The 12,765-nt window shown below is 43.7% G+C and overlaps 1 protein-coding gene across 2 annotated transcripts in view; it reads right to left on the reverse strand.

Moving 5' to 3' along the window:
- Positions 1–12,430, reverse strand: part of gon4l (gon-4-like (C. elegans)) — a 22,636-nt gene extending 10,206 nt beyond the window's left edge. The window contains exons 1-13 of one of the 2 annotated variants that reach the window (XM_017442214.3): positions 12,364–12,430; positions 12,253–12,291; positions 12,060–12,167; positions 8,883–8,990; positions 8,670–8,798; positions 8,346–8,577; positions 7,281–7,382; positions 7,133–7,173; positions 6,888–6,976; positions 3,902–4,121; positions 3,288–3,374; positions 2,034–2,220; positions 1,742–1,892 (exon numbers count right to left, since the gene is read on the reverse strand). In XM_017442214.3, coding sequence (XP_017297703.1) covers positions 1,742–1,892; positions 2,034–2,220; positions 3,288–3,374; positions 3,902–4,121; positions 6,888–6,976; positions 7,133–7,173; positions 7,281–7,382; positions 8,346–8,577; positions 8,670–8,798; positions 8,883–8,990; positions 12,060–12,167; positions 12,253–12,291; positions 12,364–12,405 — 1,535 coding nt within the window. In that variant the 5' untranslated portion in view covers positions 12,406–12,430. Of the gene's footprint in view, positions 1–1,741; positions 1,893–2,033; positions 2,221–3,287; positions 3,375–3,901; positions 4,122–6,887; positions 6,977–7,132; positions 7,174–7,280; positions 7,924–8,345; positions 8,578–8,669; positions 8,799–8,882; positions 8,991–12,059; positions 12,168–12,252; positions 12,292–12,363 lie in introns of those variants that run through there. The other variant, XM_037974477.1, reaches the window with a different exon arrangement.
- Between the last annotated feature and the right edge of the window lie 335 nt (positions 12,431–12,765).

The following is a 12,765-nucleotide window of genomic DNA, read 5'->3' on the forward strand; positions in this document are numbered from 1 at the left end:
GTGATGACACCAGGTGGCGCTGAAAGCAGCGTGCAGTTTCCTGTATGCTAACTGCTGCTAACAGAGCTCACAGAGCTAGTTCTGCTGCTTAACAACTTTAAGACTAAACACAAAACCCTATTCAGCAGATTCTAACCTGCAGTGAATAAAACATGCCCCCCAAAACGGGAATGGAGTAGCAGAAAGAAAGTTTGCAGTGAGAAAGAGGAGCCGTAGCTTCTTCATCATCATATGGAGCAGACGGAGCAATGACTTATATTTGGGACGGGGTTTGTTCAGCAAACGCGCTGCGGGTGACGTCACCGTTTCCGCAACAACGTTAGTGACGCATAAATTGCGTGACACATATCGATAATGAATTTTGTTGCCAACGCTTTTAATTATCGAATTTTATCGATTTTATCGATTCGTTGTTGCAGCCCTACTCACAGCCATGAGAAAGAAATCAAGGAACTTCCTGTACTTTGTGATCTTGTGGAACCTAGAAATAGCCTTCTACTTCTACTCAAGAACAGAACTGAATCCAAAAGTAGAATTTCTGTTCCTTGACTGCTTTTTCTGGCTCCATGGTCTGCCCTGGAGCTGCAAATAAAGTTTTCTTTCAGAACAAAGCAGGGAAGGGATTTGACATAGTTATATCTCTTAAAAGGGAGCTAAATATGTTTGCGGTTTTACAATGTTATGAGCAATGCGTGACAAAAGCCCTGCTAGTGTCAGAGGGCAGGCATTGATTTGGTGGATAGGTATGGACAGATGGGCTGCATGATGGCTGCTCTGGCCAGTCAGCATGCACAAACCTCTGAGTGACACTAATCACCTTCCCAGGAGTTTCTGGAGTGAGGTCCACAAGTGCAGCTGATTTAAAAGTTTATGGTAATTACGCTCAATAATGTCTAAATATAATGCAAGAGAGCAGACCAAACCTCTTCTGCATTCTGTCAACAGTAATTTTAAACTTATGAGCTCATATTCAAGCTGGAGACTTTACTGTGTCTGCGTTCTTCACAAGTTGACAATGTGATGCATCTACGCCCCTGACATTACATCGTCACTCTTCAGCAACTTTCAGCTCCGTGCTCAGCCGCCTTGTGCCATTTTTTTTTAAACCAATTTCTCAACATCAAACATGGAAATAAATATGAGCTTTGACCTCAACACAATTAAAAAGCAAAACTGTGTTAAAATGATTAAACATTCCCTTTAAAATTATTTTAAACCAGTGTAGCTCTCTTCATTCTTCATTTACAAAGATGCTGCCATTATTATCACTGACTGTATTTTCCTTTTTTTGCCACAGAAACTACACCCGACCCAGTGTTTTGTGTTTGTCACTTTCCTGTCCTCCCAACCTACAGTCAGTTGAGGCAGATGCTCATCCTTGTTCTGGGTATGCTCGAGGTTTCTTCCCGTTAAAAGGGAAATTTTCCAAATCCACTATGGCCCACCTCAGAATGGGGATTGAATTCAAAGGGAATCTTCAGAACAATCTATTGGGTTCATTAGACAACTATTTAAAAAGTAGTTTTTAAAAAGGAATTAGAATTGACTGTAGGTGAAGCACTTTAATTGCAACTTTTTATGTAGAACTTGTAAACTAGTGTTTTATGAAGAGTTTTTTGATGAGCACATTAAGCACTTGTCAAATGTTATGGTTGATCTCAGCTGCAATAAACTGGAAACATTGTTGTGTGATAAGATAAGCTGGGCAGCGCAAATGAAGCTTGGCGAGGTTTTTTCGTACCCGTCTTCCCCTGCTGTGTAAACACTCCTGTGATTTTTGGTGTGCAGGGCCGGGTCCAGGCTGCAGACAGGAAGTAGTTCTGGGTACAGGAAGACGGGTCGTGTGGCAAACAGCCAGGCAGCGTCAGCAGGCAATAATGGGAAGGCGTGGCCTGAACACACCCAGAACCAAAAGTCACATACAATGGTTCACTCTGGTCTACTAACATGATGGACTTAGATACACCTACAACGAATGTGCATTGTTACTTTAAAATAAAACTACATCAGAAGCATAGGTTACTTTTCCTTACTACTGGTAGAGGGAGTCATCATGGGCAGCAAGCGTCTGGAAGTTGCAGGAACACACACAGGACGCTCAGGCTTCTCTCGCTGCTCCAGTTCCTGCAAGAGATCTAGTGCTCCCTGCAGGTTGCACACGCTGAAGCTGCTGTGGAGATAAACCTTCTCCTGGGAACTGGCAAACTGCTGCAGCTCCAACTATATAAGGAGGAGAAAATTGTGTTGTTACCAGACAGAGTCCTGAACTATAATACCTGATCTCAGCAGGTAACTTCAGGTTCAGCAGGTTTTCATTCAGTCAGCCAATCATTTATTTTCTGTTGTAGTTTCCTCAGCAGGTATGTTTGTTAGTCTTTACGCAGGGGCTAAGGTTTGTGCAGTTGTTGTTTACTGAGCAATTAATGTTTGTGTTGTTGTCTACTTATACTTTTCCACTGGCTCTCTTCAGAAGTCTCGCTCTACTCTACTCTAGTCTGCTCGGCTCTAAAAAACATGCAAAAAAACGCCTGCTTGTGTTGGGGGGGGGGGGGCTACCGAAACTTGCCGCCATTTGTGGAAACAACAGAAGCGCCATGCACAACGTTGGCCCTGTGTTGTTGCTGTTTTTTTAAACTTATGGGGATTCTCCTGAGACTTCAGGAAGAGAGGCGCAGTGGAAGAAATGCTCTGGATGCTGCGATTGTTGCACGGAGTAGGACAGCTGTTATCAGCCGGAGATTTCAGGCTTTATAGGCCTTCAGCTGGGGGACAGACAGCAGAAACGTTGCAGGGACCAAAAAAAGCAGTGACCGGCGTCAAAAAAATGCTGGTGGAAAGGCACGCAAAGCAAGCCGAGTAGAGTGGAGCCGGGACCTTTAGAGCCGGTAGAAAAGGGGCATTAGGGATTAGTGTTTGTGTTGTTGTTTACTCATCGATCCAGTGGCTCTATGCTGAGCTCCCCCCGGATGATGGAGCTCTTCACCTCACGTCTAAGGCTGAGCCCAGCCACCCTATGAAGGAAGCTCATTTCAGCCACTTGGATCCAGGATCTCATTCTTTCAGTCATAATCCAAACCGAATGCCTATGAGTGAAGGTTGAATTGCAGACAGAGGATTAAATCGATAGTTTTGTCTTTCGACTCTATTCTGGCACCAAGAAACTATCGAGTAGAGCAGAGTAAAGCCAGACTTCTGAATTAGGGCCCGTGTGAAAGGGGCATTAAACTCCCCTACCTGAGGCTAGGACTCATTCCTTGGAGAGAGCATTCCACCCATTGTTTACTCACCAGGTAGCGTTTGTTCAGGTTGGCCTCATGGTTCAGGGCGTGGATGCGGTGACTCAGCAGGTGAACCTGACTCAGCAGCTGTACGTGCTGAAATACAGACATATTTATTAGTTTTAGGTGAAACTCAGTTGAAGGTGCTTTCCACTGCAAGCTGAAGAAAGAGGACGGTTCACCCATGAACTTAACATAAGCGTGTATTATACACACCACCTCCATGCAACTCTGCAAAGGATCAAACTGGGCTTTAAGTGACAGTCAACAGCAGTATCTGCCACAACTATAACAAACATTTATGATAAAAAAAACACTTTTTAAAATGAATGGCCTAGCATTCTTTAAAGCAGTGATTCCCAACTCTAGTTGTTTCTCTGCTTTGACACACCTGATTTGAGTGAGTGAGTGATTAGCAGGCTTCTGTAGAACTTGAAGTCCTGCTGAAGGTCTAAACAACTAATAACTAAAACATGCAGGATAGTGGTCCTCGAGGACTGGAGTTGGGAATCACTGCCTTTGAGTAATCTAATGATTCAGTCTAATGACTGAATCAGGAGTAGGGAGGCAAGACACAGGTTAATTTAACCGATAAACTGGAGCAGATCAGATAGCTTACGTACCTGCTGCACCTGTTGCTGCAGCTGCAGTTTCTGAGTGTGGTTCAGACGGAGAGCCGGGCAGTTCTGACCTGGCAGCACCAACACAGAGGCAACAGTGTTGGGTGGTGGATTGGATGTATTGGTTGTGTCCTGCAGGGCTTTCCTCTGCTGTAGAGCTTCGTATTGTTTCCGGACTGTCTGCCGTCGCTCTGTTAGCATTCCAGCTAATGGAGCCTCAAAACTACAGAAAGCATAAAGAAAAAATGTTCTGTAATAAAGTGTATTACACTGTCATTTAACTTGGAACATCCCAGCATTTCCACCACATTACGAGTTAGTGTTTGGCTTTTAATTTTAAGCACAAAAAATAAGTGTATGAAAACACTGATCAGTCTTAAACAGAAAGATTAAGGTGGTTAGAGATCACACTGAGGTCTGAGTACACGTCACTGGTGTTGTTACATACTTACATCAGAAAGTATTTAGATATTTTTAGTTTTTTTATGTTGTATCCTGAATCTGCAATTGTTTAAATAAATTATTTTCCAAAGTTCACAATTTATTAAAAGTAAAAACTTCAGTTTTACTATTACACAAATTTTTACAGCAAAATTTAATCTTTAGCTCAGAATCCACCCTTTTCTGTTGATTGATGCTGAGATGTTGCTTCACCTCAATTGGTTTCTGTGGTAGAGAAAAAATAATTTCTTTTCTGCTGATTCCAAAAGTTTGCTCTCTCAATAGTCAGAAAACTTTAATATAGTTTTATTTTAATAAAGAAAATATTAAAAATAAAAAAACACATTGCAGTTTGAAGGTTATTAAAAATGTTTCTGCTTCTAAATCAAACATTTTTCTACAAACAAAATCAAATGTCACCAAATACTGCAGTATCAGTATTGATTACTGAACCATTAGTATTAGTAAGAATTTTTATTATTGTGAAAATCCTAATTTTTAAACAGGTGTTCTCACTTCTCCAAAACAAATCTGATAGAAAACAATTTGCTTCAACTGGAAAGGGGTGGAACTTAAAACAACTGGTCGCAGTTGGCAACAGGATGTTTCCTCTTAGCTGGGCTCTTCTTATGTAATCTTTGGTAAGCAGAAGAAGCAGCAGTGGAAATTTATCTTCCTCCCAACCCAAACAGTGACAGCACTTCTCTGCTGCACCGTCCCAACAGGAGGACCAGCTAACTGTAGTAGTACCCAACAGACTGTAATAGCAACTGGTTGACCGTAGGAGCACTCAAATTACCATAGGAGTGACCAACTGAAAGTAGGACAGACTAATCGACTGTAGGAGCGATCGACTGACCATGGGCTCAACCAACCATAGCTCTAACATGAGGACAGACTGACCATTGGACTGATCCAACGACCGTAGGAGCTGACAGGACTGACCAACTGAAGGCACATCACACCATCCACAAAAAAAGCCTTGGAAAAAATTATTGAATCACCTGTCTTGAAGCATGTCTTTCTAGTATTAACAATAAAAAAGAAAAAATTTAACCTTTATAGTTAGTCAAATTTCTTTTTTTTGTTTGTTTGTTTGTTTTTGATCAAGCAAAAAGGAAAAGTATGGAATCACTCAATTTCAAGGAAAAAAACTAGAACTGCAAGCAGTTATCATTGGAGTCCAAGCCTCCTTATGAGTTTCAATCTTCAACTCACACCTCTGGCAGAGCTTCAACTGTGTCCCAGCTGAGATGGGGGACACTGAGTCTGAGTGCTTCATATTCTGTACTGCCATAGTGGAGGCAGCTGTCCTAGGCTGTGGTTGCAAGGTTGTCGGTCCCTTTTGTGGCAGCCATATTCCAACCCGGTGGTGAGGGAAGCCGTCAAGCTGCCTATGGAGTCCTATTGAGCCTTGTTAGCTAGTAGGGCTCCAGCGGCAGCTGAGGGGTACCAGCGGGCCAAGTGGGTTGCAGCTGTGGCTGTTGCTGAGGCAAAGGCTTGGGTGCGGGAGGAGTTCTGTGAGGCCTTGGACAGAAACTCTCGATCTGCAAAATTTCTGGTGAACCATCAGGCAGCTGAGGCCAGGCAAGCAGCACTTTTCCAACTCTGTGTATAGTCTAGGTGGGGTGCTCTTGACCCCAACGAGTGATGTCATTCGGAAGTGGAAGGACTACTTTAAGGACCTTCTCAAACCCACCAACCTGTCTTCCATGGAGAAGGCTGAGTCTGACATGGGTCCACCCATGGCCAGTGCCAAGGTTGCTGAGGTAGTTGAAAGGCTCTGCAGCGACAGGGCTCCAGGGGCGGATAGGATCTGCCCCGATTTCCTTGGGGTTTGGCTTTTGATGGCTGTCTTGGTTGACTTGCCTTTGCAACATTGTGTAAACATGGGATCAGCGACACTGGATCAGTTTACAGTGTACCATGTGGGGGGTGCTTTGGAATTGAGGGTCCGTTACTATGGGCCATTTGGTCTTTATACAAACAATGCGAGAGTCTGGTTTGCAAAGGTCAAAGGAAAGGTTTTACAGACAGAGGTGAGAGCAGCCATGTTGTATGGTTTGGAGACAGTGGGACAGAGAAAAAGACAGGAGACAGAACAGGAAGTGACAGAGCTGAAGATGTTGAGGTTCTCCTCAGGAGGGACGAGGATGGACAGGATCAGGAATGAGGTCATCAGAGGTCCAGCACAGGTTGAAGGACTGGGAGATAAAGTTAGAGAGGACAGACTGAGATGGTTTGGACATGAGCAGAGGAGGGACAGAAGGATGTTAGAGACAAAGAGGACATGTATGGATGCAGTTAGAGAGGACGTGGGGGGAGTTGGACTGAGGACAGAGGACACAGAAGACCGTTAGATGTAAGACGACGACTTGCTGTGGAGACCCTCAATGGTGTCTGTTTAATGATCAGAAAAATATCATATTCTTGAGTGATGACTGGCTGATTACCAAATATGGTCGGTCAAGCTAACTATCTGACTGATCACGCCGATTCCTTGTGCATCTCTGCAAATTTCCTCAAGATATTAAAGTAGCGGTGTTACCGTAAAGCCTGAGGAACATTAAACTTAGGAGCAGTCGCAGATTGAGCCTCCAGGTCCTCATCCTCAGCTGGTACATCATCTTCCTGGAGCTGCACAGTGAACACAAACAGTCAAACAAAATCAATAATAAAAATAAACATAAAGAAAACCCATCAGATTTGTTATTTACTGTAACAATAGTAAGGTTGTAATCACTGTAATCTCACACACAAAACGTTTTGTTAAAAACAAAGAAATAAACTCACCGTTTCAAAAAGTTCCTCAAGAAGCTCATTGACTTCCTTTTCTAAAAACCAAAAACAACTTGAGTTCAGAGTGAGAGCACAACAAACAACAACAAGCAGCATCTGAGTGGCTGAAAGCTTATCCTCCCTAAACAGCCATGTCACCTACTGGTTATCTGGACAGCCCGGTCCGTTCTGTAGTCCTCCAGGTCTGGTTCATCCAGATCATCCAGGAAGTTGTACTCCGGGTCGTCATCATCATCACCTTCATCTGAAAAAGAGAGAGAGACAAAACAACACTGCACCAACAGGCGTCTGCACCGACAGGACGCGTCTGCACCGACAGGACGCGTCTGCACCGACAGGACGCGTCTGCACCGACAGGACGCGTCTGCACCGACAGGAAGCGTCTGCACCGACAGGACGCGTCTGCACCGACAGGACGCGTCTGCACCGACAGGAAGCGTCTGCACCGACAGGAAGCGTCTGCACCGACAGGACGTGTCTGCACCGACAGGACGCGTCTGCACGGGTCTGCACCGACAGGACGCGTCTGCACGGGTCTGCACCGACAGGACGCAACTGCACCGACAGGACGGGTCTGCACCGACAGGACGGGTCTGCACCGACAGGACGGGTCTGCACCGACAGGCGTCTGCACCGACAGGACAGGTCTGTCGGTGCAGATGCTTCCTGTCGGTGCAGACGATGATGATGGAAGGAGTCATTGTCCGAGAAGCGTTTCAAGCACAAGACATGGACAAAAGGGAGAAGAGGAGACAGTATCCAACCTGCTCGACATGATCTCAGATCTAGTGACAGAAACAAGGGACACAACAAAAAACAGTCAAGATCTGCCCTCTTGCAGCTCAGAGTCATAGTGAGGTAACCTGTGCACAGTATCCCCACACCTCCCTGACACCTTGCTACCTGAGCAACTTTAAAATAGGAGAGTCCATCCCCTTTCTGTACATTGAATCTCAGAGCAGAATGGTGATTGAAGGTGAGCATAACTATTTATAGCTTTTACTGCTCAACCTCAAAAACCAGCTGCAGCTCTTTCCCCACCAGTTAGGTGACATTCCAAATATCTCAACTTAGTCTGACCACTCCCCCTCGGCCAGTTGGCCATGTGAGACCCTACTAGGGCCAACACCCCAGATGACATAGCCCACAATTGCAAGAGAGTCTCAAAGTTTAATTTGACAGGACTGCTGTCAGCCTGACCTCTGACCTTCAGGGGCAGGCACCACGAGGCCCTGCAGCCACGCTGTCCAATGACGATCCTCCTCCTGTTGAGTGGAGATCTGTTCGTACATGTCAGCTGTGATGTCAGGGGCCAGAAGCTTCGCCTCCAGCTGACCCAGAGGAACGTTAACCAAAGGGTGTTTGGAACGTGTCCGGAACGCCAGACAGCCAGATCCTTCATCACTGCCGCCACCATCAGCAGCTTTTCTGTCCAGAGCCTGGGAGAAAGACAAGAGAGACAGACAGAGAGTGAGTGTAATTTGCAATAGACAGACAGGTCAGAGAGAAACTAGTGAAACACAGATGTTACCTGGTCATATGAGTAGGCGGAGCTACTATTAAGCTCCTCCTCTACAGCATTTAGTCTCTCCAAGAAGGAGCACTGAGATGGAGAAGAGCAGGTGGAGGTCATCTGTTCTTTCAGGTGATCTGCAACACTCTAAATAACAAGTCAATGTTTAAGGGTCAGAGGTCAAGTTTCCTGCAGGGTTCAGAGTACTTTAGGGACCAGAGCTCAGGTTACCTGTAAGGATCCTTGGGTCCATTTGTCTGGAGGTTCGGGTGGAGATCCCAGGTGAATCCTGGGAGGTGAAGCGAGGCTGGTGAGGCTGTCGGTGTCACTGAGGAACATCTGCATACAAAACATCAGCTGTTCATTGCCAGGATTTTTCAGATAAGTTTGATCTTATGTTTGTTGAAGTTCTCATGAAAATGCATTTTAATTTATGGGATGTAACTGTGTTTATGAAGCTGACATTAATGTTGTGTAAGTTTATCCTTTTTCAAAAGCTGATTACATATCAGAAACATCTACAGAGACGTCTGTAGATGGTAACATCAGTTTAGTACAAATTAGCTGTATTTTTAACTGGTATGACTTCTCAAGGGAGACTATGAGGCCACTGGGGTCACTGGGGTCACTGCTCCAGCTGAGAGGCAATGCAGATACCACAAATTCAGGAAGCAGAAGCAAGGTTGCAGACCTGGTTGATGTGCTGGGCTAGCATGAGACCAACACAGACCTCCACTACCAAGTTTCTCTGTCGTGCAGCTAGCAGGCTGTGCTACACATTGCGCATTTGCGCTGACAGGACGAGCGAGTAAGAGCAGAAGGAGTGGACTGATGCTAATGTCACAGACACTCATTGCTCCCCAGTCCTTTAGTATGTTGCCTCTTTTATCCACCAAGGGAATACTTTGCCAGAATGATAACTACTGTTGTCTTTATCAGTCTCTCACATGGTTGTCTCGGAATTTTGAGTCACTCTTCTTCTCATCATTGCTTCAGTTCACTTAGGTTTCTGCTCAGCTCTCTAAAGGTCCCATCACAGCGTTTCAATCAGGATGAGTATGCTGGTGTAGATTCTCAGTCATCCAGGCCATGGTAAATTAAAAAAAGCCTCAACACAGGAGAGCCACCTCTTCTGAACAATACTCAGCGGTTCACCTACACCTCAAGGAGAAGGGACACGCTTTTGAGGACCAAAATGTTCATATTTTGGACCGAGAAGACAGATGGTTCGAGAGGGGGGGTAAAATAAGCCATCTATGTCAAAAAGGAGAAACCAACATTAAACAGAGGAGGAGGTCTCAGATTCCAGCTTTAGGCCTGATCCCCCGTCAGTTTCACTCCAATCAACACCTGCACTCATGTGACCAGAGTGGCCCATCAGTGAGTCAGACAAACAAGGACCCTAATGAGCCTCTATTGTTAGGAGAGTGAGAACAATTTGCAAGCTATCCAGCTTACATCACATCTCAGCTTTAAAAGCTCAACTCCACACTCTCGATTTCTGAAACGTCTTCAACTACAGAATAGAAGTCCAGTTTTTTTTTGTTTTTTAACCTTTTTTGATTCAGGATGAGGTTCTGAGCTTTGGGTCCAAAAGTAGCCGGTAGTTGGCAGCCGGCAAAAATCATTAAAACCCTTGGAGGGAGGTAGTATGATCAAGTGCAGCAAAAAAAAAATTCATTCAGAAGATGTTTTTTGCTTTTATTACTGTATTTTGTGAACGTTTGGCTGGAAGAGTCCCTGTTTTATCCCTGATCTGTACAATGAAGCAAAATGTAATTTTATTCACAATAAATGGTGATTTTCTTCCTTCCACAGTTTGTTTTTGATTATTTTTGTCGATCCATAGGTGCAGCCATCTTTGAGCAGCAAGTGCTGTTTTTGTAACACAACCACTGATTGGGCAGGACTTCTCATTTATTTGCCAAGGCTTCTGATTGGTCAATGTTACGGTGTGACACTGCTTTGTTTTCCAGGGAGTGGATGACAGATGGGGAATGTTGGAGAAAAGAACTGACAAAAGGAGGAAAGCTGGCCCCCTAGTTTTGTTATATTATGTGTTAAATAAAGGTTCTTTTTCTTCATGTTTTGTTCTGTGGTGTATTTAATAGTTGTGTGCAAATCTGGTATACCTCTCCTCTCAGTTTAGTGGATTCTACCAACAAAAATAGATTTCCAAGACAATCTATTTAAAATCTCCAGTCAATACGTTTTTATTCAAATTATTTTACAAGATGACTTCCTTCAGGTTTCCTGCCTTGGGAAATAGTTTCTTGTCATGACTAAATGAATTCTCCATCTGATTTTCTGAAAACTCTTCCAGTCCTTCCAAAAAAACCAAGAACTCGCACAAATTGTCCTAAAAAAATGTTGATTTTGGACTCTTCAAACAGCCTCTCAGCCTTGTTCCAAATGCCAGGAAAATGCATTGCGATGCTCTAAATTGCAAATTTTTGTCAGCCCCCTACTTGTTCTAAATTGCCTCCTACTCCTGAAACTTTTAAACCCCTTGCCCTTGATTCTTTTCTTTTCTAGAGCTGTTCTGTTGTAGATCAGCTGCTGTGTTTGGGAGCATTGTCCTGTTTGGTCCAAGCTTCAGCTGTCGGGTAGATGGTCTCACATCTGACTTCAGAATCATTTGGTCCACAGAGAAGTTTGAGGTTTAGCTCCTTTTTTTACTCTAGATGACAATTATTTGGCCTCCAGTTCTAATGTAAAGAACCGTGGTGTTATTTTGATCAGGACATGCCTGTTAACGCCCACATTAAAAATGTTACCAGGACCATTTCCTCCATCTGAACAATATCACTAAAATCAGAAACATGTTGTCCCAAAATTATGCAGAAAAGCTGCTCCACACATTTATCCCTTTTAGGCTAGACTATTATAATTCTTTATTATCTGAATGTCAAAGAATTCTCTTAAAAGTCTTCAGTTGATCCAAAATGCTGCTGCCAGAGTTCTGATGAGGAACTCTTAGGAGGAGAGATCAGATTTCAGATTTTGGTGTGGATTCTCAGTCATCCAGGACATGGTAAATCCAAAAAAGATTAAAAAACAAAAACAACTTGACTTCTATTCACTTCTCATCTGAGGAGCTTCCTCAATTCAATAGCTTCAGAATAGAAGTCCAGTTGCTTAACCTTTCTGAGATTGTCCAGTTTTAGTTTCTCTTCACTGGCTCCTTGTCAAATTCAGAATAGAATTTAAAATGTCATCTCCTGACCCTAATCTACTGAAATGAAGTCAATCATTAAATTAGAACTGAACAGAACTGTTCTGCACCAAATCTGAACAGACTTATTTAGATCTGACCTGAATTTGTTACTTGACCACGAGATAACTCTAGTTGTGCTGTGATTATATATAAACTGAACGCCTCTGCAGCTGCTATCAGCATTCACTTACCTCTTCAACAGTGTCCTCCTCATCATCATCATCATCATCATCAGGACAATACTCTTCATCAGATGAGTCGTCATCCTCCTCAAGATGGATGTCAACAAACTGTGGTGGCTGAAGGAGAGGAAAGACATGAGGACAGACAGTCAGAGAGATAAACAACCTGAAACAGACGGATGGATAGACCAGATGAGTTTACCTTCACTGTGTTCACTGCTGACAGATTCCACTTCAGAGGCTGCACACAAACAAACCATTAGGTCAATATTTTGATCTACAGAAGGATTGTAAGAGAGGAGGTTAACTTCACCTGTCCCTGCTCAACAGCCTGCTTCAGTCTGGACCGAGTCATCTTTGGCTCCTGGTGTAAGACAGACAGAAACTTTAGACATCATTCAGGAACTCTGTACAAGAGATTATATTTATCATTTAAATCAAATCAAGTCACCCTTGTGCTACAATAACAGTCAGGTAAAGAAGCAGCACACTGCATCAGTTAAAACAGGAAGCAACTCCTTATATTAAACCCTAACCCAAGGCCAGACTTACAAATAGGGCAGCACAACTTCTCCAAAAATTTATCATCATTGCAAAACCAGTATCACTAAGGATTGCAATAATCACAAGTAATTATATTACAGGTTTAATGCATTCATGTTTTGCATGCTAATATTATATCTGGTCAATCCAATAGACTAACTGGCCATGATGC

Source organism: Kryptolebias marmoratus, unplaced genomic scaffold, assembly GCF_001649575.2.
Source record: "Kryptolebias marmoratus isolate JLee-2015 unplaced genomic scaffold, ASM164957v2 Scaffold74, whole genome shotgun sequence".
NCBI lineage: Eukaryota > Metazoa > Chordata > Actinopteri > Cyprinodontiformes > Rivulidae > Kryptolebias > Kryptolebias marmoratus.